This window comes from Arvicola amphibius, chromosome 13 (assembly GCF_903992535.2).
Source record: "Arvicola amphibius chromosome 13, mArvAmp1.2, whole genome shotgun sequence".
In the NCBI taxonomy this organism is placed as follows: domain Eukaryota; kingdom Metazoa; phylum Chordata; class Mammalia; order Rodentia; family Cricetidae; genus Arvicola; species Arvicola amphibius.
The window spans coordinates 63,305,561-63,330,022 of record NC_052059.1 but is presented as its reverse complement, the minus strand read 5'-3'; the positions used below and the strand labels follow the sequence as shown (position 1 = coordinate 63,330,022).

Genomic DNA, 24,462 nt, shown 5'->3' with positions numbered 1-24,462 from the left:
AAGAAAAATCTTAAAGCACAATTAGGCATACTAACGAGGGTTCAAGCATTAACAAAGGAGATAATATATTAGCAAACAGAATAGTCCACTCACGTTAGTATACTGAATCAAAACATTGTTCTCATCTTCTGGCTTAAAATCCGTTTTCTTTTGTTCTGCAGCCAAGATATGTTTCATCTGTCCAATCATACAATTTAATGTCCTAAAGACAGAGGACACAGTATATGACCCATTTAACTCAAGTTTACCTTTGTATTATACTAAATTAAGTTATATTTAATTTCCAATTATTACAAAACTACTTGGTATTTACAAACCAAATTTTAGAAACAAAAACAAAAACAAACCATTCTATAACTTGCTATCAAAGAGCTCCTAGTTTTAACATCTTTCTCTCTTGAAAAGATCTTGACCTACTACTAGTTACTTACTTCATAACTAAGGATCTTCAAAGGCAAAGCCATGCATAAAGAACACTTAGGAAACTGGACGATAAAAGGCTTAAAAAGAAAGGTTGTAGGCACAGAGTCCCATAGTCAAAGGATTATTAGGAAGATGGACAAGTGGTACTGAATTCCCAGCTGAGATAAAGGTACTGATTAGAAGGTATCAATAATATCTAACTTATGTGATATTCTCCAACAGTAAGCTTATAAAAATGAAAAAGACTACACTAACTCAGACTTTAGTGGCTGTAAGACAGAGTGGTCAAAAATATAAGTTTTATATTAAATTCAAGAGACAGACCATATAATTATTGTTAAGTATAACAATAATGAGGACAGTAGACCAAGATAAGATAGTGAGATTAAAGGATACCAATCATGATCCCTGTACTGTGCCTGATATATAGCAAATACTTGATACCCGGGAGCTGTACTAATTTTTAATCAATGTAAGACCACCATCATCTGAAAACAGACAGCTGCAAAGTAATAGTATTTATAGTCTTCAGTAAAGTTTATCGGGTTTTGAAATTCACTCAACAGAATTTACAAGTACAAAACCAGTAAAATTATTAAAATATTTCAGATATAAGTCAGAATACACTAAATGGAAATATAATAATAAATATTGCATACCTTTGTTGTTTCAGCAGCACTAAGGATTAAACCAAGGGTTTCCCACAGCCTAAAATATAAAACACTCTAGCCCTGGACAACCTCTCAGCCCTGCATCTCATTTTTCAAAGAAATTTGTAGTTTGTACATGTATGGTGCAGAGGAGTAGGGCTTAAAAGGGACTTCTGTTTTGATTCGAAAATATATCTAAACATATTGACTTAAAAAAACCACCTTGGAGATTAATAAAAATAACATTCTCCTAAAAATAAGAACAATATGTTAAAGTGTCAACTTTACAGCCAGAAAAGTAAAAATAAACACATTTTCTGTTTTAAAAATTATGTTCATGCTGCAATGCAAATGCATGTCTATAATTTTTAAAACTGCAGGAGAAGAAAGAGAAAAAGTTAACTTACCTATCGATGCCAGTATCCAATTTCATCTCCATGTGTTCAATGATCTCTTTTTTCTTCTGAAGGCATTCAGACAACTTGGGAGATGAGCTATGGTTTATTAAAGAGAAAACAAACTCCCATTAATAGCCTACTTTCTAAGTTTCTAATCTGTGCATCATGAATACACATTTGCAAATCCATTTGCTCACATATCCAATAATTACAAGATAAATCATCACACACATTATGTCCATTAGTATGCCCAATTCATTCACAGTAGAAAAATTAATCCATTAAAAGTAAAGACAGAGTTGTTATCCTGATCTCTGAGGAGATAGGACTTAACATGCAGCTTTGAAATTTTGACACTAGTTTTCTCTGTATCTAAATATCTGGTATAATAGTAAGGAAAGTCACGGATATCACCAAACTCTTAAGAATATAATTAATTCTAATAAAAAATGTGGACAGTAGTAAGTAAATCCAGTTACATTTCACTTTTTTAAGTAAAAAGACATGAAACCTAATGATCATGGTCAGCTTCTCAATAGTATTAAAATATTAAGGAATAAAGAACACTAAAACCCCTGTGAATTCTCTGCTATGTGACATAAGAACCCTTTACAAAGTAAATCACTAAGAAAACTCCCTAAGCTGGGCTTGGTGGCTCATGCCTGTAATACCGCCTGGACTATACAGAAAAACTGTAACTTTCCTTTAGATTATGATTCAGGAATCAAGTGATCTGTGAGCTTGTTTCTGGGCACGATATGTCATAGCACTGCCCATAAAACAACTACCAAACTCTATCATTTATCTGAACATTTCCTGCACAGATAATAGTGTTAATGACACAACTTTATGTATACATATAAAGCTCCATTTAATTTTCAAATGCTTTAGAAATCCATATAAGTTGATACAAAGAATGAACCAAATCTTAATGCTTTATCAAAATTTGTTCATTCATGTTTCTTATGTCTTCATAACAAGTGTATCATGTCTATTGGTGTGTATGTGTGTTTGTGTGTGTTACTTGGGAGTAAGCCCAGGACTTTGTAGACACTAAAGCAAGCTCTATCAATGAGCTACACCCTTAATTTTTTTTTAAAAAAAAGAACTTTCAAAAATTTTGAGATTATAACATAATTCCATAATATCTCTATTCCCTGAAAGCCCCCTTATATCCATCCTACTCTCAGTTCCTTTAAAAAAAAAAAAGGATAAAAAGAAAACAAAAACCCAAAACAAACAGAAAACAAACACCTTTTGAGACTGGGTCTTGGTTGTCCAAGCTGACTTTGAAATCATTATCTTGACTAGACTGCCTCAAACTTGAGATCTTCCTGCCTCAACCTTCTGCGTAGATGAGATTACAGCTATGCACCACCATGCCTGGTACCTGTCTTGTCTTCTGAAGGATGTAAACTGGTTGAGCTGCACTAGGCCGGAAGGCCTTTTTCATGTTAGATTTCCAATTTTGGTTTATGATAATTAAAACTTTTTAAATATACCAAAATTAACAGCATAGTGGGAAGAAAAAAACAAGAATTCAAGGAAGGAAGAATTTTATTTCAAATCTCCTGTCCTGTTTGATGTTTTCATGAACATGTATTATTTAAAAAAATAATAAAAATACTACTCATTAAAATACCAATGAAAATATGACAATGTAACTAACCTTATTAGTGGCATAAGGTGATCATTAAATTGTTTGTCAAAAAGATGAAAAATAGTATTGGCCTGTTGTACAACATCCAAAAAATAGAGATTTGCATTCCTAGAATCTGATGATGGAATTCCTAAAATTGGAAGGTACAGGTGAGTGAGAACCAACCTTGGAAAAAACTGGGTAAAATAAAAAGAATGATTTTATATATACCACATGAATAAAAGTAATTGTCATTTAATAAACCAGAAGTGATTCTACAGAGATTTTGATAAACAGCTTAACAAAATTCATCCAAAGCTATTTTTATACCCCAAAGTTAAGCATCCTCATGGCTTCTTTGATAAAATGGAAAATCAATCAACAAAGCACCTAGGCTCCCTTCCTCTGACAGTTGAAATGGTCTCCTGTTCAGTTTGCACCTCCACTCTGCGCAGACTCCTGTCGGTCACACACTGCACTCTTCATCTCTCCACTCTTTCCTCAACATAAGATTCTGTGTCGCCATCAACAGCATCTGACACCAAAGATGAAACTCAGCCCTCTGGATCGTTTCCTCCTTTCCCAGAGAACAACTCACGGACTCAAGATTCCTTGCTCTTTTTAGCTCTAGATACCTGTGCTTCTGTCCAAACTTAAGACTAGACTAAGAAAAACACCCCAGCTAATGATAATACATAACTTTACTAACTCGAGTTCTTTATATGATGATTCTTCAATTTTACAATTAGAAAACTAAGGTGCTATTTTGTACAAAAGAAACAATCAGTTGGTAGGAAAATTAAAGGTGTCAACACAAACATAATAAAAACACCTGAAGCACGTGTAGAAAATACTAATCCCAACAAAACATGGAAATTAAGACAGTAATAGTGGATGTATTTACCAACAAAATATAAAAATTTTTGAAGAATATTTAAAACAAATAAAAACTGGTATATACATGTAAGCTAGAACCAACATAAATTGTATGGAACAAGCCTCTTAGGAAAAAAGGTAAATTAATTTAAAATAAATAATAAATAAATTTGAATTTAAAATAAAATTTAAATTAAAAATTAAGTAATAAAAATTATTTTAAAATATATACACATAATATACTCTGACTTGGAATTTTATCTAATGAAAATAATTCAAGTAAAGAGTAAACTCTACAATGTTACTCCAGCATTATTTCTTATCACTTGGCAGAACTGTATGTGATCAGTAAGAACAATGACTGTGAATACTAACTACATGAAGAATAGTCCCAGTCCAAATTAAATTTTCCTCAACATTTCCAAATTCAGAACACTGCTATTAAAATAAACAGGAAGGCTTCCATTCTAGATAAACAATCAATCCTTCACACCAGATTTAAATTCACATTACTTTATCTTTTTTAATGAACAATTTAATTTTGTGTGTGTGTGTGTGTGTGTGTGTGTGTGTGTGTGTGATGTGTATTATATTAGTCAGAGGACAACATTCAGGAGTCGGTGATCTCCTTCCGCCATGGGATCCAGGTACTGAACTTAGGTTGTCAACCTTGGCAGCAAGCCATGTTACTGCTGAGCCATTTTGCTGGCCCGTATTCATATTCAATATCTTCTGCAATTATCACATCTTTGAAGATTTAAATTATTCCAATACAAATGACCACACCAAGTCATTTACTGCCGGCATGGGTTAAATACGTGATGTCAATAGTCTGCTACAATTAAGTTAAAATACAGTTACAGACATTCTTGCTTATGTAGGAAATAAACTGGAATTAGTTATGACTGATTTATGGCTAAATTTGGTTCATCATTAAAGGTTTCTAGGACGGTGTTTTATGCAGCCAGAGACCTCCTGAGCACAGTGCTAGAGGCAGGGTATGAAACAGAGTGGGATTCCAACCCTAAGAGCTTAAAAGCTGGTGTCTCTTCTACAAGTTTACTCACCACTTCACTGAGCTCGCTGACTCGTGTCTTCTCAGAGGCCTTCTCTGACTACCCTTTCAGAAAATGCTTTTTGGGGGCTGGCAAGATGGCTCAGTGGGTGAAGGTACTTGCTGCCAAGCCCACCATATAAGTTCAATCCCTGGGACAAATATGGTGGAAAGAGAGAGCCAACTCCTCTTTCCTCTGACTTCTGTGTGTGTGAGCATACACAAAATAAAAAATAAATAATGTAAAAGAAAAATAATTTCTGCCTGTAAATCCTCCACTCTACTGCCCCATTAGTGTTCTCTACCCCTTACCCACTTTTGATTTTCTTTACTGAACTTCCTAAACTTTTGTCTATCACTCTTACTGGACTACGATCCCCATGATTAGGCATGTAAAAAGTATGTGCTAACTTAATGACTACTGACAGGAGACAGGTACTAACCGATGCTATTATAAACGGTGAAATCAACAATGACTATGGGTACTATGCTGCAGCAGGAGCACTACTTCATCTAAGGTGATCAGCACAGGTGTCTGGAAAGGTGACAGTAGGTGAGGTCAGGTTTTAAAGACACCAAGAGCCAAGGGAAATGCAACTCAGAGAGGAACACGTGGAGGCACACCACAGCTCATGTTCTTCTGGACACAGGAACCAGTTAGGAGATGACAGTGTTTGAGGTGGGTTGCATCAGTAGATGAAGCAAAGTAGATAAACCAGTTATATTTGGATGTTTACTGACAGGGTTTTCTGACGAACTGGCTATCAGCAATGAAAACAGGAAGGTTAAGGTAGTTTCTGAGTTTGGTAAATAACAATTTCCTTAAAATCCTGGAAGAACAGTGTTGGAGGAGGACAGCTTCTTTGTTTTGCTATTTTAGGTTATTCAGAAAACATTATATAGTCTAGGCTGGCCTCCAACTCATAATGACCTCTGCCTTGGAATCCTGCATGCTGGGATTGCAAGCGTGAACCACCATGCCTGGCTGAAGAGTTTCATTTTTGAAATGTTAAATCTGAGACACCCACTTCACAGGTCATGGGGTCAGGTTATGAGGATAATAGAGACACAACCAAAAGAATGAGGCCAAAACATTTAATATAAATTTATTCCTTTCCAGATTTATTTTTGAATATTTTTCTCTCTAAATTTCATTACTTACGTCCCAAGCAGAATTATTCTTATCTTTATTTATGCTCCTTGACATTTTATAGTATAGAGCACTCTTATACACCCTGCCAATATATTGTGCTGAATTTTGTAATGGATGTAAACAATATGAGGGAATTGCCTATGTTTAACTTCCAGCACCTTGCACATCCTAGGATTACAAGCTCAAATGCATTGTACTGAACTGAGTCTATCACACACAAGCTATACATAAGACAGCATTATGAGTATTGGTCAACCAAACAAGACCAAAGGAGTTCAACAGAAAGTGTAATATAAGTATACTTACCAGCAAGCCCCGTTTCTAAAGCATAATCAATATGCTCAATACATAAAAATTCCACAAGAATGGTAAAAATTCTAAAGGCATTCCTTGGTAAATCAGAAGGATCAGAAAGCTTTAAAAACAAGCAAAAACAGTATTACTCTTCAGGGCTATATTTTAAAAAGCCACCTCTTAAAGCAATTTTTTTTTTTATAGAACACTATTTCAGGTAACAAACTGTTAGTGTTCTCTTCCCACTGCCCACACAACAATTATAATCAGTCTGTAACTCTCCTGACCTAGAGCAGTGCTTTTTAAAATTTAGATTGTAATCCATGAGTGAAATGCAATTACACTTTCAAGAAACACACGCATGCTCTGCTTCCATGTGAGATGTATTGTTAACTATAGTGACCACAGTCAAAGAAGTTTCAGAGCCACTAACAAAGAGGGCTGTTCTAGTAAAACTCAAAACAAAACAAGTCAAACAAAAAGATTCTTATGGAATCAAGATACGAAATCAATTAATATACATAGTAAAATATAACAAGATCAAATTTTAACTCATCATGTCCTGGTAGAGCAAATCTTTAGACTGTTACTGAGCTTAACAAAGTCTCATTGTTTCATGTATAGATGAAACAGCACTGACGGTATCTTATGTTAGTGTTGAATTGGAATAAACTAGGGAACTGCGAAGTGGTTACAACACAGAACTTGATTTAAACAAAGCTCACAATTCTCACTTTGATGTTGCTGCTGCTGGATTATTTACTAGGAGTTGAGAAAATGAATTCTTCTTAAAAGAAAACTATTCTCAATTTCTTTTCAATGTTTTCTGTATTAATTATAAATCACTTTCTGCCTCTGTCAAAGCTACTTATAGTATCCATTCCTATGGCTTTCAGGGTAATACTACAAGTGAGAATTCCTTATCAAAAGAGTGAGACTAGAAGTGTTAGGGATTTTAGACTCCCTGGATTTTGAAATATTTGCAAATATATAATGATATATCTTGGAAGACTCAAGTCTAAATCATAAAATTCATTTATGTTATATAAATACCTTATACAAACAGCCTAAGGACAACTTAATACAATACTTTTTACTAAAACCTAACCTTAATGCCACAAGTAGAACTTTCCAATATGCCACCATATTAGTGATCAAGAATTTTTTATTTTGGAGCATGAAAGACTCTGTGTTTTTAAATCAAGTACATTTAACCCAACTGTAATAATGTAAACCTGATGTACAACTGAGTTTATGAAAATATCCATACACTACTTTAAAACCCCAGTGATTATACATCCCTATTTGGTACTAGACTTCTTAACCACTATTAAGAACCTTTAACTCTTACCAATCTCTCTACTGCTTTGCTTTTGTTTCTGATGCTCAAAAGGTGCCCTTACCTTCATCACAAATCATAAAAACCAAGCCTAAGTGTTCCCACCTTTCTCCTGTTTATATCCTCAAATCAGTGTATAAGAGGTCAACAGAAAGCTGATAGAAAATATAGAGGACATCAACAAATAAGACCTGACATTTATAGAAAACTCAGCCAACAATGTGAAGATGTGCATTATCTCACACGTACAGAAAACCAGCAACATGGGCTGCACTCTGCATCTCAATACATTAAAAAGAACTGACATCATGATGCAAAGCTTGCCCACTGACTATAATGGTAGAAGACCTAAAGTCATTAATAGAAAGGCATCCAGAATATCTCCAAATGTTTAGCAACCAAACAATACAACTTCTCAGTTATCTAGAGCCAGAAAAAAAATCAAAGAGAAATTAAAGAGAATTTCAAAATGTATTAAAACATACTAAAAAAACTAGTTTCAGCTAACTCAGAATTTGAGAGTAATGTCACTAAATACATACATTAGAAAAGGTCAACAAACTCAGCTTTTACCTAAAAAACAAAGCCAAGGCAAAAACAAACAAAAAACCAAATAAAAAACCTAGGAAAGGGGCAAATAATACCTAAGTAAGTTGAAGTAAGGAAACAATAAAAAATAGAAATGAGGTTTGTGGTGGAGCACCTTTAATCCCAGCACTTGGGAGGCAGAGTCCAGCAGATCTCTTGAGTTTAAGGCTTGCCTGGTCTACAGAGAGAATTCTAGGACACCCAGGACTGCATAGAGAAAGCCTATTTTGAAAAAGATAAACAAAACAAAATAAAAAAGAACAGAATCAGAGAAATCTAAGGAAAAAGAAAAGAAAGATATTACTAAAACCAAGAAGTGGTTCTTGGGTAAAATTAGTAAAAATAATATACCTTTATTAAGATTTGTTTGTAAAAAAAATTTGGTAAACAAATTACTGATGTTGGGAATAAAATGGTAATTATTACAATAGTTTCTACAACGAGTGATGACAGTAAGAAAAATATCATGAATAACTTTATTCCAATAAATACAATTTTGGTGAACTATGAAAGTCTTTAAAAGATACAAATTAGGCCGATGTATTGGTGTAACACACCTTTAATCTCAGCAATGAAGGGAGAAGCAGGTGGATGAATCTCTGCAAACTGAGGTTAGCCTGGTCTGCATAGTGAGACCGTCTCTAAAACAAACAAAACTGACAAGCTCACTTAAAATTAGATTACCTGAAATTTCTGTAAACATTAAGTGGCTGGATTATTAGCTAAAAATCCTTACAAAGAAAACCACAGCCCCAAGTAACTTCCCTTGTGAGTTATGACAAACCTTTTAAGACAGAAAGACCACCATCTACACCCATAAACAATTGAAAGGGAAGGCAGAAGTACTTTGCATATCATCCTATGGGCACAGGATTACCTTCATTATTAAAACAAGACAAAGACATCAAAGGCCAATATCCTTCATAAACACTGATGCAAAAAAGTTCTTAAGAAAATTTAAAGCACATGGGCCAGCAAGATGGCTCAGATAGTAGTTTGCTGACAAGCCTGAAAATGTGAATTCAATTACTGGGACCTACTTTGTAGACAGAGAGAACTGACTGACTTAAGTTTTTCTCTAACTCCAAAATGTGTGCCCTAATACATTAAAGGCAGCTTTTTAAAAAAACGTTTTTGTTTTTTTTAAATTTAGCAACCCTAGCCAACAATGTGTGAACAGGACAATAAGGAAATTGCAGGTGATGGCCAGCTGAGGGTTACCAAAAGATGCAAGGATCACATCTGAAATATCAGTTAGCATGATTCTCCTAAAGAATAAAAAGAAAACATGTAAGAAAATCTAACACCAAATCTTTTATTTTGTTTGTTTGTTATCTGTGTGATACAGTCTCCTGTGGCCAAGACTGGCTTCAATCAAACTCATCATGTGGCCCAGGATGATCCCGACGAACTCAAGATCTCCCAAGTGCTAGAGTCTAATAATACCCAAGCTTCATATGACACTTTAATAAACTAGCATACATTCCTCACTGGAGAGATGGCTTAGATGGTTAAGAGCACTGGCTGCTCTTCCAGAGGATCTGATATCCTCACACATATATATATATATATATATAAATGAACGTAAACACCAATCAATGCTCATTTAAAAAAAAAAAAAAAAAAAAACACTTTCCTCAGGTTAAAAAACAGTATTTATAAAAAATAAAAACAAAAACCAAACCTACAGTAAACATCACATTTAGTGATCAAAGACTAAATGCTATACTCCAATGGTCAACTGTAATAGCCAGTGTTTGCTCCCTGCATGTCCTTCCATATTAGATTCCATACTGGAGTCTAGCCAGAGCAACAAGGCACAAGAACAAAATAAAAGACACCTATATGGAAAGGAGTCAGTATGGCTGTCTTTATGGTAAAATAACATGACAGTCTATGTAGAAGGTCTAACAAATTCTATAAAAAAGATTGTATAGTAAACTTAACATGTAAAGATCCAACTACACACTCCTACATACCAAGTTAAACTTGAAATTAAACATAACTTTAAAAATTACTTTTCTGTTGTTTTTGAGACAGGGTCTCACTTTGTAGGCCAAGCTAGCCTTGAACTCACAATGTAGCCTGATTGGTCTTGAGCCCATAGAATGCTTCTGCCTCAGTCTCCCTTGTGCTGGGATTATAGGCATGTCGAACTGAAAACACTTTTATATAATAGTAATAATAATAAAAATAAAAATAAAAATATCAACTCTTCCCAAATAAAATCATAGACTCACTGTCATTCCAAACAAAACTAGACTTTCCTCTGATAGAAACTGGTAAGCTATTAGACATATATGAAATACAAATGGTCCATATGGAAATGTCAGAGGACATACTACCTGATTCAAAGCCTATTGTTACTACAGCTAACACAGCATGATATCAGCATAATAGATAAACTGTGCAGAACAGAGATGAGAAACAGTCAACTCATTTTTAACCAAGGTTGAAAGTAATTTGTTGAAGAAAGAAGTCTTCAATAAAGGATGGCAAAATAAATGGAAACCTAATTGTAAAAAATATAAACTTCAATCATACATGATTATATTAGATTCCTAATTTAATTCAGAGCTGACTATCAGCTTAGTAAGCAACACTGCAGATTATAAAACTACTAGAAAATTTAAAAGGCAATTCCTGTAACTCTTAGCTCAACAAAGATGTACCTGCAATACAAAAAAATGCCATCTACAACAGATGTTAAATGTATTTTATCAAAATTAAGAACTTCTATACTTTGAAACATTAAATGCAAAATCATATATTTATGAACAAGCTATAGAGATTATGAAACTTAAAAAGGGTTCAAAGGACAACCTGACCTTAAAAATGCACTAAAGATACGAAAAAAAACACTTCATCAAAGAGAATGTTCAGAAAAGAAACACATGAAAAGATGCACAGTGTGAAGCCATCAAGTCATTAGGAAAACCAAGGATTGAAAGCCTAAGATAGCACTACACACTCTACTAGATTAGTTGTTTCTTAAGATAAAATACCCTTATGACTCACATCACAGCCAAGTATTTCTGAGATTAATTCATGCTGATTCATGTAATTCTAGCTGGTTCATTTAAAATGGTATAGTTTCCTAGTGTGTGAACACCACCATTATATTTTATTTCTCTTTTTTACTGACAATTTTTTAAAAAGTCACAAATTATTCTTCAAAGTAACTAAAGCAAATTTTGCACACACACCCCATTACTGGGCATTGAACCTAGAGACTCACATGCTAGACAAACACTTTTAACAACAAACAGTCCCAGTCCTCACTGTAATAATTTTCAAAGTCATTGGTAGTATATGAAAGTGTCTTTTACCTCACTTTGTTACTAACACATGATAATATCATAGTTCTTAATTCATGTTACCTTAATAAAAATAAAATGGTATTATTCCTATTTTACTTACCTATTAATAAGTAATTTATATTTTAAGTGACATGTATATTCTTTGAATATTTCTACTAATTTGTATATTAATTTACTGATATTCAAAATGAATAAATAATATCTATATATGCATATAAATAAAATACTAAGATTTCCTCAGTTCTTAATTCCAGAACTAATTTAGGAGCTATGATTCTCCAGCATAAAAGTGTAAGAATTACCTTACTGGGTCTTTATGATGATTAAATGAGTTAATACGTAACACCTGAAGTATGTAGATTAGTTACCAGAACATGTTATTAATATAGTACTAGGCGAAGCCTCAGCACTACTGCCCCAAGCCGATGTCTATGGATGGGGCCTCAGGGCTAAGCAGGAACTGGTGAAAAGACAGACTTGTGCTCAGGCCACTTGTGTCCAGCTACAGCTTGGGCCTTGAATAAACCAGGTCCCTCCTTTAGTCACAAGTCTCAGGCACAGGTCAGCTTAGGATCAGTCACGGCAACCAAGGGACTGTTTTTACCATGCTACTACAGACCTGAGCAACACACTGTATACAAAGACTTCATCTGCTAAAGGAAAGACAGGAAACTAGGCACACAAATTTTCCTCAGAACTGAATGCCAAGCCTACACTGGTAAAAGTTAACACGAGATGGGATACAACAGAACCTCTCTTGAGCCTGGCGCCCACAAGTGGAACCTTTAAGCCTGTCCTAGCATCAGGTGGGTCAGCTGTATACACCTCCAGACCTGCGGAGGTTCCAGGCCACAAACAGAGACAGGACTGGGAAGACCACAACAGTGTGGGCCTTTGTCCTATCTCTGTGCTGCACTCATCTCGATGGACTGTGAGCTCTGAGTAAGACCAAGTATTACTGTATCCGTGACAGCAAAGACAGAAGAACTTCATTTAGAAAAAGAAGACAGAGCCAGCTGTAAATTATCACTTCAGAGGTATAGACCAGACATCTGAGAGCAAAGCTGCAGAGTGATGGGCAAGAACCCTGCAGTGCTGAACACAGGACAATAACTGTAGAAACAGGTTTTGGGCCTACTCTGGCTCGCGGGAGAAAGATGCATTCATTACCTTTCTATGGAATGCCTAATGTCTAGGTCTTTCTCGCTAACAATCTAATGTTAGCTTTATAGTATGTCTGTGGATTTGTGACAGATTCAAGCTTGAAGCCCTCTCCAGTGCTGAACTAATGACAGTAAGAGAACTAGAGCTGGCAAAAATCTAGATGTAGGGTGCCATCTAGTGCTAAAACAAGGGCAGTGACCAAGGTCTTGGTGATAATAATAAACAGATTATTGGGGAAGAATGAGTATAAAAATACAAGGGCAGATTACTATGACAGTAATAAGCATCTAAATTTCCAATATGCAGATATTACTGTAGGCCAACAAGCATCCAGAGTTTTCAGGGACGCAATCATGAACAAAACAAGGCAAAACAGAGCCAACCAAATTGTGTGATCTCTCAAGACAGAAAACACTAAGTAGATGCTTTAAAGAAATTCTAGGAACCTCAAGAAGATATATGCAAATAATTTTGCAATTTGCCAAAGAAAGATGAAATAATTTATAAAACCAAAACATCCTGGAGGTAAAATCATGGTAAATGAAAAATGCAATAAAAGCATCATTAGCAGAAACAAGCTGAAGAGTCAGCTACCTCCCAAACCAGACTACTATATATATAGTCTATATATACTATATAGTATATGTAGCATATATATATACTATATAGTATATGTAGTGTATATATATCTATAGACTACTGTATAGTATATGTATATATTACATATACATATACTATATAGTATATGTAGTATATATATCTATAGACTACTGTATATATAGTACTCTATAGATATATATACTATATATAGTATATATAGACTATATATATAGTAGTCTGGTATATATCTATATATATAGTAGTCTATATCTATAGACTACTATACTATATAGTATATATAGTATATAGACTACTATATATATGGAAAAGAAAAATAGGAATATAAAGATTATAGGAACTAAAGAAAAGCATTAATAGAGCAAATATTCAGGCTAATAGGATTCAAGGATGGGAAAGCAAGAATAGAGAGTTTATACTTCAAGATTCACAGGTTATAAACAAGTTTCAAAGGTTTAAGACAAGAAGATTCTTAAAGCAACAAGAAAAAATGAAACAAATAGCATATAAAGGGATCAATAGTGTAAATCTGTCCTTAGAGGTGAAGTGTGGCTTCTTTTGTTACCTTCCCGTAGTATGTATCTGGGTCCTTTTTTTTTTTTTTTTTTAATTCCACTCAGTCACTCAACTGGAGAATTGCAGAGCTTTAATGGCCAAAAGAGACTGAGATATTCACATGTTGAAAAAGTAAGAGAGAAGAAAAACAAAGCAAAACAAGCAACAAAAAGCCCCTAACAAATAAAGCCTGTCAACAGAAATACTATACCCAGCAAACCTAGACAATAAAAAATACTATACCCAGCAAAGCTAGCCTCTAGACACAAAGAGAAGAGACATTTCCAAACAAACACTGAGAATATTTATCACTACCATATTTTTCCTACAAACAAAACAAAACAAAAAAACTCAAATAAACAAAAACAAACCCCTGAACAAATGCAGGTGTTTTCATCTTGTTAACATCTCTTCATTTCAGTCTGAAGAACTCCCTTTAAGCATTTGTTCTGGGGTTTGTTTTTGTTTGAGATTTTTGTTTCTTAAAAGTTGAATATCTTTCTAAATAAAACAAAAAATTAGTAACAAAAAATCTTTGGGAATTATACAAATACATGAAAATTAAATACCTAAACCATCAATGAAACAATAAAGAAGGAAATTAAAAATGTCTTGCTATACATAATAATGGAAATAAAACAAACCAATACCTTGTGGATGAAACAGTACTAGCAAGAAGTTTACAGCAACAAATAACTATGTTTTTAAAAACATACTTAAGTCTCAGTGGATACATCTACAAGACAATTCCTCCACCTTGCTTAGACTCAGGTATGGTTATGGAAGAGGAAACAAAAAGATTATAAGAGCCAGAGGAACACGGACTTTTAAAAAATGAACCATTTCACATCTAATGTAGCTATTTACTACTTTTGATTTTTAGATTTCAAGATTGCTATGAGATTATGTCTCCTAGAAATGTTAGAAGCTACACTCATAAAGTCTCATCAACAAGAAAGCCTACCCAAGAGCTAAACAAGGACAACAACAGATATGCTAACATGGGGTAGGGCCGGGTAGAGGAACCAAAGGCTTCAGTCCTACACAAACAAGTACTGGCAACTAAGGAATGACGAGGGTAGGGGAAACAGTCTTCCCCAAGAAAGTTTGGTTATTACCAATAGAAATGTCAGCCCTGAAAACATACATACAAGTAACATTATACAGATTGAGGTTGCAGTCACATACTTAGGTATATTTATGCATTTACATAAAGGTACATAACCACAATTAAGAAAAGCCATGAATTAAAGAAGCAAAGAAGGGGTGAGAAAGAAGGGAAGAGGGGAATAATGAATATATTTATTATAATCTCAAAAACATAAAGAAACAAAACAATACGACACTAAAAGTCAGGTGTGGCTATGCATGCTGTTTGATATCTCAGCACTCAGGAGGCGAGGGTCTCTGTGAATTCCAGGCCAACCCAGGCTACCGAGGCGATCTCAAAAAAGGAAAAAGGAAAATTCTACATAAGTAAATCAGAGTGGAAAGTAGACATTATAATGGATGCCATAAAATTACAAAGGATTAAAGAATTATTATGAATAAAGATATGCCCAATAAATATGATATCTAGAAGAAATGGACAATTCCTGAACACATTCCTTATCATGAAGAAAGAGAAACCTAAACAGACTAAGAATGAGCAATGAGATGGCCCACCAGTGTTATGACCGTCATGGACGTGACTGATTGGGCTCCACTGGGACTCTGCTGTGGACTATCAGTAAAGGTGTGCTACATTTGTTTATGCTGTGGAAAAACTGCTTACTGATGCAAAGATGTGTTGTGATCTTTTATGTTGCATTTGTTTAAACTCTGCTGTCTAAAACACCTGATTGGTCTCATAAAAAGCTGAATGACCAATAGGAAAGCAAAAGAAAGGATAGGTGAGGCTGGCAGGCAGATAGAATAAGTATAAGAAGAAATCTGGAAAAAAAAGATTGAGGAGCATGAAAAAAAAGAGAGGAGGACATCAGGGGCCAGCCATCCAGATACCCAGCAAGACACGAAATAAGAAGTAAAGAAAGGTATACAGAAACAGAGAAAGATAAAAGCCCAGAGGCAAAAGACGGATGGGATAATTAAAGTAAGAAAAGTTGGCTAGAAATAAGCAACGTTAAAAGTCAGGCATAAGTAAGAATATGCTTCCATGTGTGTATTTACTTGGGAGCTGGGTGGGCACCCCAAAAAAGCCAAAGAGCAAAACACAAAAAGACCAAATAAAATACATTAATTAATTAATTAAAAAAAACAAAACACAACTACAGGATTTGATGCTTGTTCCACATGAGTGAGTTCATGCCTGGTTCTGTGAAGTGGGTCAAAGACCCATGGCCTAGAAAACCATGGACCTTAGTGGTGAATCTATTGTGTCTGTCTGGCTGAAATGGACATACTATCAAACTACTCCCTAAACAGTTACATTTATTTGCACAGGCTAGTGATTGCCTCAGCATGGACACAGAAGTTTCTTTTTGATCTGACAAAAATCTTAACACAAATTAGGGAAAACAATCTGTTTCAGCTGGGACATGGGACAATATGTGATGACGTACAACTGTCTGTCCCTAATAACAGACACAAGTTCACTCAAATAAATTAAAGCCTTTAGTGGAACCCCTCAAATTATGAACAAACTACAGGAAAACATAGTGGATATAGGGATATTTCATTTGGTACTTTTAATTAATAAATAAAGCTTTGCCTGAAGGTCAGAACACAAACAGTCACACTAGTCAGTCCATACAAGCTCAGAGCAGTGGGAGTGGCACACACCTGCTAATCCCAGAAGCCACACTAACAAGCCATAGAGGTCTTTAAACCCCAGCTCTCTAGTGGTTTGGCTGCTTTGCTTCTCTGATCTTCCAGGTTGAACCCAAATATCTGTCTCTGGGTTTATTTAATTGTGCTAAAAGTGGGAAATACTTTCCTCACATTGGAATGGATAAATGCTTCTTGAAGGAGATTCCAAAAGCAAAGGAAAACAAAAGTGAAAACAGGAAAAGTATATTCAACTACAAAGTTTTCATCCCAGACAAAGGAAACAGCCAATGAATGAAGAAAACTTACAGAATAAAAAAGAAAATATTGCAACTATACAATCTAATAATTGTAAATGCATATGGAGAGTATATAAGGAACTCAACACAATAAAAACATGATCATTATCATTAGTCACCAGAGAAATAGCAAAGAAAATTACCAAGTTATCATTTTACTTCAGTTACAAAGGCAAAAATTCAAAAAGGAACACAACCTTGAGAGGATATGGAGAAAGAGAACCCTTTCTACTGTCAGTAGGAATGTGAATAGCCATTATGAAAAATGTTACAGAGATTAAAATGCATTAGAACCAGTAGTCCCCTCCTGGGTACAGAAACAAAGGAAAAGATATTTGCTTGTGGAAGAAAGATCTGCATTCCAATGTTTTTGAATTGAAATTTATGTCCTAGCAATAATTTTTTGAAGTGTGCATGGGCAGCCCGTATATGGCAGCTCTGTTGAACTTGTCCATATAGAGTTTCATGGTCTAAATTGATGAGTACGACTAACCAGGTCTCTTCCTCAACTTTTACTACAACAATATTTGCAACAGCCAAGAAACAGAATCAATTTAAGTGTCCACTAAATGGCGGATAAAGAAAGTTTGGTATATATACACAAAAAGGGATACTTTTCAGTCATCAAAGCCATAGAATCCTGTTGTTTGCACAATGGAAAAGGAACTGGAAGACATTCTGTTAAGTGAGGTAAGCCACGCATGGAGCAACAATACTGTAGCGACTTCACCCATAGCCAAAACTAAAGGGATTTCACAGACGTTGAGTGAATCTGGGCCACTCGGCAGCCGAGGGGAAGTGTGGAAAGTAGAGTGATGGAAAGGCTGTCAACATTCTACTAAGCACCAGCAGGATGACAGCGATTAACAATATGCTCTACATTTTGAAATGTGAGAATAATTTTGAATGTTTTAATAACAAAGAAATGATGAATATGAGGATATATATGCTCATCCTGATTTGAATATTACTCAATGTACACTTTGATCAAACTTCATATGGTATCTATATGGTACATGCAATTTGTATAAACTGTGTGTCAATTAAAATTAATGTTAAAACATTACTTGGTCCTAATCAAGAAGTACATTTTTATCTTTCTATAAATGAGACAAAACTTGAAATATACAACTATAGCTTAAAAAATTAATTTATTATTCTTACCCTATGACATCTCTCAAAGGCTTGTTTGGTTTCTTGTAAAAGATTAACTACCACTTCTTGAGATAGGAAAGTTTCCCCATGCGTATCAATACTTGGACCCAGTGGTAAGTTGGTACGTTGTCTAATCCTTTCTTTTAAATCTTGAATACTAGTACATCATAAAGACAAACAAAAAGAGAAGTTTACTATATTTAGATTTTAACTGCAAATATGCTCAACCTTAATGCATATCAGCAAAAAGAATAACAAAACCCAAAATGAGCCAATAACCAAGAGATTAACATTTTAATTATAAAAGTTGGCTTTTAATGACTTTCATCAAGACAGGATAAATTTGAGGTTCTGAACTTTGGTGTGCATGTGCACAAGTATGTCTGGGTGCATGCTCCTGTTTACTCACAAAAAGCCAGATGAGGATGTCAGAAATCCTACCTGGATCATTCTTCACCCTCAAGAAGCTATTCTAAATAACAAATAACTGAAAGTAGTCTTGTATAAAAAGAAAGCTTTAAAATTTTAGTATTTCTTTTAAAAACACAACCATTTAAATATATTGCTCATATCTTTACTATATTAAACTAGACCTATTAAGTATAACAGCTTTCCTTAGTGATTAAGGGTCACCTGTTATTATGCACATATCTCTAAGTTAAATTACTTTTGCTACTAGAACATATAGCTCAGGCTACTGTGAACTCATTTTTTGAAGTCTTATGTTTATTCTTTAGGTTTTTACTTTTTTGAAATAAAAAGATTTTGATTTAGCATGAAAACAACTCAAGAATTCCTTTTTAAAATGTATGAGATATGTGTGTGTGTGTGTGTGTGCAGGCTCATATAACTCAGAAGGCAGTTTTCGGGAGTCAGTTTTCCTATGGATTCTGGGAACGGAACTTCGGTTATTAAGGTTCGCACCAGAAGCTCTTTTACCAGCTGAGCCATGTCCAGCCCAAGATATTCACTCCTTTACTAATGGCATTCAGGTCTTATCTTTGTTCACTACAGACCATTTCAGTGTGTCAGTCGAGAGTAGGATTTGGTCAATAGTACATACAGTATGAAGAGCTGTACACAGAAAATCTTAATTGCAGCTAATAGTTACTAACTTTACCCAAACTTAATGTTCTTAACAATTTCAATTTTAACTATATTTAATTTTTAGAAACCTACCCTCCTGTGCCAATGGATCTCTTTTGGTGGTTTTTTGAATCATAATAGCGCTGTAGGATCATAGCACTTCTGCTTTTCAAATATCCAATCTCCACTTCAATATAGTTCTCCAAATAGGAAATGAAAATGGATTTGATAAGCTTAGACAAGAAAGTCTGTTTATCAGTACCTAAGTTAAACTCCATCAATTTGTTGGAGAGACTGGTGGTTCTTTTCATGGAAAAGAGAAAGAAAAAGATTAATATATCTTTTAGATACAGCAACAACATTATAGATCCTATATATCATAATGAAACTTTAATGGTTTATATCAAACCATCATTTCTAAAATGTTGGGAGACTACTTAAGATATAGAAAGCATCTTATAAAGCTATATACGAAACAGAATAGAATATTACAAATAATAATATAGTTTTGAAAACTGGCATAAAATGCTGGAGATGACCTAGAGAAAAAGGCTGTGAAGCAATGACTAGCATAGAAATGGCAAAAATGGAGAGCAGCTAAGGTATATTCTAAAGCCTTCCACCATAAGTACTCACGTGATTTGAAGAATTTACTGTCTGGTCATCATTTCTGTCTTTGTCCATGTGGCTGACCTCTAAGTTTTTATTTACAACCATTGAAGAGAGTGTTGCTACTCTTATTAGGATGAACCTTCTCCCAAAACAAAAAAGACTGGGGATGAATGTAACTGTACTAATTCGTTTGTTTCGTTCGTTTGTTTGTTTGTTGTTCTTGCTTTTCAAAACTGGGTTTCTCTGTAGCTTTGGAGCCTGTCCTGGAACTAGCTCTTGAAGCAAAGGCTGGCACCAAACTCACAGAGATCGACTGCCTCTGCCTCGCAAATGCTGGGATTAAAAGTGTGCTGTACCACTGCCCAGTAACTGTACTAATTCTTAAAGTAAAACAACAGAAACACCACAAAAACTAGCTCACAGGTCGCAAATGAAATTCTCAAGTCAGTTAAAACAAGGTCTTTTGTTAGAACAGTAAGAATTCTGCTTCTGTGTACCTCCAATCTATACAGGCCAGCACTTACTGCAAAAAGGGACAGTGCTATCTGACAAATACCTGAATACTTTCCCATTTTCTAGTAAAAGAGAAAGAAAATATTAAAATGTATGGCTACTGTCTAATATTAACAATATACCTCAGCAAGGCATAGTCACACATATTGTGACAGTCTAGTATTCACAAGGAAGAGGCAGATAGACCTCGGTAAATTTGAGGTCAGCCTGGTCTACACAGGAAGTTCCAGGCTAGCTAGAGATAGTGAGGCCCTGTCTGCACATACCTGGTATACAGATCATAGAGACTTTTGAGATACTGCTCAGCATCCGATTTCCTACATTCTTCTAGCTGATCTTTCACAAAACTCTAAAAGGCAAAGTAACATTCTTAGGAATCAGGAAATATTAAATTATATAACTTCTCAAGATCATTATGTTAAATTAATAAACCAAACTTACAAACACAAATATCACATTCTTTCTTATCTATGAAACCTAGATTTAAAATGATATGAGAATGCTGTGGGTAAGTCATAAAATTAGAAAGGGGTAAGCGGGTAGGAAGAGAGCTTAAGGGAGGTGAGAACGTAGAGGGTGGAAGCAGAGGGGCTTCTATGAGGAACAGAGAAACTGCTTGGAGGAGGGCACAGGGCAGGGAAGCAGCACAAGAACAAAGGAGAACACATCAAGTTGCTATAATGAAACCCATTTCTTGATATGCTAACTTAAAAAATTAATTAAAAAAATCTTCCAAAAGCACTGACTTCAATTCACAGCACCCACATCTGATCGCTCACAATCACCTGTAACTCCAGTTCCGGGGAAAATCTAACACCTCTGGTTTCTATGGGCACCTGAACTCATATGCATGAACACACACACACATAATTAAAAATAATGAAAATAAATTTTAAAAATCTTGAATAAAAACAACACATTGCCCTAAGAACTATTTAACTTATTACTGTTTAAAGTTACCTGTAGTTTGATTTCAAACACATTCTGAATAAGTTTAGCCAGTACTGCTTCTGGATTACTAAAGATATCTCCAACTTGCTTGTTCACTCGCTGACAGAGTATTGCTGCATCTTCAAATATATCATTTCTCAAGTAAGCACCCTAAATGACAGAGGTAATTTACATTGTTAATATATTATTTATAAATGGCTTCAAAATAAAAATTAGTATAAAATAAAATTCAAAAATATACTGTAAAATTACCTCCTGGCACTGCTTTATATAAACATCAATACAATGGGAATAACCCTATAAAGAAGAAACAATGTTATTGTCTCGTTCTAATTATAATAGCAGTCTCAGCAGAAGATAATAAAACTATATTTTGTACTAATATTTCATACTACATTATGAAATAATGGTAGTGAACCATCCAGTAATTTAACATGGGTATCTTGCCCTATCTTCTATGATTAAACTAACAGAATTTTTCAATGAGGATTTTCTCTCCAGCGCAGGCTCCAGGAAGACAGCTCCATAATCCACATGGATGTCTTCAACACCCGAGATCTTCCAGGTCCCTATTTCTAGTCACAGTGCATCTACTCTCTGGTTCATATCTTCCACCAGATATTTATATTCAGGTTTTCTTATTTTTTACTTATTTATAAACATTTTTGATTGAAAATGATATACTTGAAGCACGAAGGCTAATGACATGATTTTCTTTCACCAACTATTTATATTGCTTGATATAGCATTAATATTACCAGAAAATCTTAAAAAAAATATTAAGTAACATTTAACAAACATCCAAGTTATTCTGTCATATAGTTATATAATAATTAGGGGAAAATTAAGGGACATAAAATAGAAAATCTTCAGGAACTTGGAAACTGGTTATGAGTTAAAATCTTAGCATTACCTTGAAATGAAGTAAAACTGCGGCTACTTCCCTCATCCTGGAGATCTCTCCTCTTCTTTGGGCATTAGTAAACTCCTGAATCAGTTGGCATTCCAAATCATGGTATTTACCTAAAGCCAGGAAATCATCCAACTGAATCATGGCAATCTAGTATACAACTTACATACAGCCATCTAAGTCTAGAAATATTAACAAAATTTATAGTGGTTATGGGTCTGTCTTCTTGGGAGAATTACAAAAACATGAGATTACAAACAGGGAATCTAGCTCATACAACATCCTGATGTACACTAATCTGTATTTCAGGACACAAAAGCTTACACACTGGCAAAAGAGTTGAGCTCTTCGAGGTATAACAGCCATTTATAAATATTACTTAAATCAAAAGATGACGAGATATTTAAATGAAAGAAAAATGAGAAAGAGAAAAAACCCTTTCAGATACCAATTTTGATGGGAATATATAGAAAAAAAATCCGTAATCTGTTAATGGCAGGGAACGAGTATAGGACTAGAAAGCCTTTAATAATGCTCAGATTACTTCTACAGAGATACAGTCAAATATCAAATTTTATCCTAAGATAGTATGTGGCCCTTGATTTAATGCCATATTCTTACTTATTATCCGAACCATGGACTAATTTATAGTGATCAAAAATTATCCCTAGGGAATCCAAATATCTATACATGTCCTTATTGTAAGATAAGAAAAAACCAGGTCGTTGGCTTTCTGAGAAATAGCTTACTTAACAGTGAACATAGGTAAAGTGTACTAAAAATACAGGGATTTTTTTTTTTCTAGAAGCATGGGTTTGGCTTAAAAAATAATGACTTTTTTAAAAGACTGACTTAAACCAGGTGTAGTGGTACACACCTTTAATCCTAACAGCATTCAGGAGTTCACAACAGCATTCACAGAGTTCAACTCTGTGAGTTCAAGGCCAACCTGGTCTATATAGTGAATTCCAGGATAGCCAGGGATATATAATGAGACCCTGTCTCAACAAAACAAAACAAAATACCCCCCTCAAATAAAACTATAACCATATAAGGAACAAGATAGCTAAACAGAAATTGAAATGTTTATGTCTTCCCAAATCAAGAAAAAAATCCTTACATTAAATGAACACAATCTCTAAAAATGCATAGTTAGGCTAAATATAGTAAGTCTAAAGTTACATGCTTCCAATTATTTTAAAATATAGAAAGATACATCAATATGCACACAAGGTACTAGTTAGAATAGCCCAGAAATTGGTCATTGTTATTCCTGAGCGGAAGAGGCCTCAAACTTAGGATCAGATGGATCAATGTAGCATTCCTGCTTTCTCACATGTTGCTTTTTTTTTTTTTTTTTTTTGGTTTTTCAAGACAGGGTTTCTCTGTAGCTTTTTTAGAGCCTGTCCTGGAACTAGCTCTTGTAGACCTGGCTGGCCTCGAACTCACAGAGATCCGCCTGCCTCTGCCTCCCGAGTGCTGGGATTAAAGGCGTGCGCCACCACCGCCCGGCAGAGTTTTTCCTTTTTTAAGAATGTGCTAAGTAAATAGATTGCACTTACTTGCAATTTTGGATTTTACTTCTGAAAACCTGAGAAACAGAAAGCCAATGATGAGGTTCATGAGCCATGACAATATGACAATAAAAAACAATACAAAGGGGAAAGTGCTGCAGTTATGTGTGTCACCCTTTGTATTACCTTCCTAACTGTTTTTAAATAGAAAACTACCATAAAAATAAAACGTCACCATAGAAAAGCAGTAAGACAACACTGTGGAAGAGAATACTGAAAGAAGACAAGCCAGGTGACAATAAATTTAGATAATTCAAATGACATTGCTATTCTCATTTAGAAAATTTACATGTAATAATCAATTCCCTTGTTAAAGAAAGAGTTCCACCTGAGGCAATAACAACCCAGCCAATCTCATAGGTTACTTTCCTTTCTAGTTCAATGGTCATTGTGAAGAATAATGACAATGTAAAGTTTTAAGTTTTTTTTAATGATCACATAAGATGATACAGCAAAATCAAATGATAAAAACCTCAAATGAATTATTCTAAAACTAGGAAAATGAAAGAGACCATAAAAGAATTT

General features: G+C 34.5%; 1 protein-coding gene across 1 annotated transcript in view; it reads right to left on the bottom strand.

The window, feature by feature from the left end:
- The window catches only part of Exoc5 (exocyst complex component 5), a 61,579-nt gene that overhangs the window by 3,756 nt on the left and 33,361 nt on the right, over positions 1-24,462 (bottom strand). The window contains exons 6-16 of the mRNA XM_038310320.1: positions 23,926-23,954; positions 22,367-22,476; positions 21,706-21,750; positions 21,463-21,603; positions 20,769-20,851; positions 19,471-19,680; positions 18,301-18,448; positions 6,500-6,608; positions 3,141-3,261; positions 1,481-1,567; positions 94-202 (exon numbers count right to left, since the gene is read on the bottom strand). Coding sequence (XP_038166248.1) covers positions 94-202; positions 1,481-1,567; positions 3,141-3,261; positions 6,500-6,608; positions 18,301-18,448; positions 19,471-19,680; positions 20,769-20,851; positions 21,463-21,603; positions 21,706-21,750; positions 22,367-22,476; positions 23,926-23,954 — 1,192 coding nt within the window. The remainder of the gene's footprint in view (positions 1-93; positions 203-1,480; positions 1,568-3,140; positions 3,262-6,499; positions 6,609-18,300; positions 18,449-19,470; positions 19,681-20,768; positions 20,852-21,462; positions 21,604-21,705; positions 21,751-22,366; positions 22,477-23,925; positions 23,955-24,462) is intronic.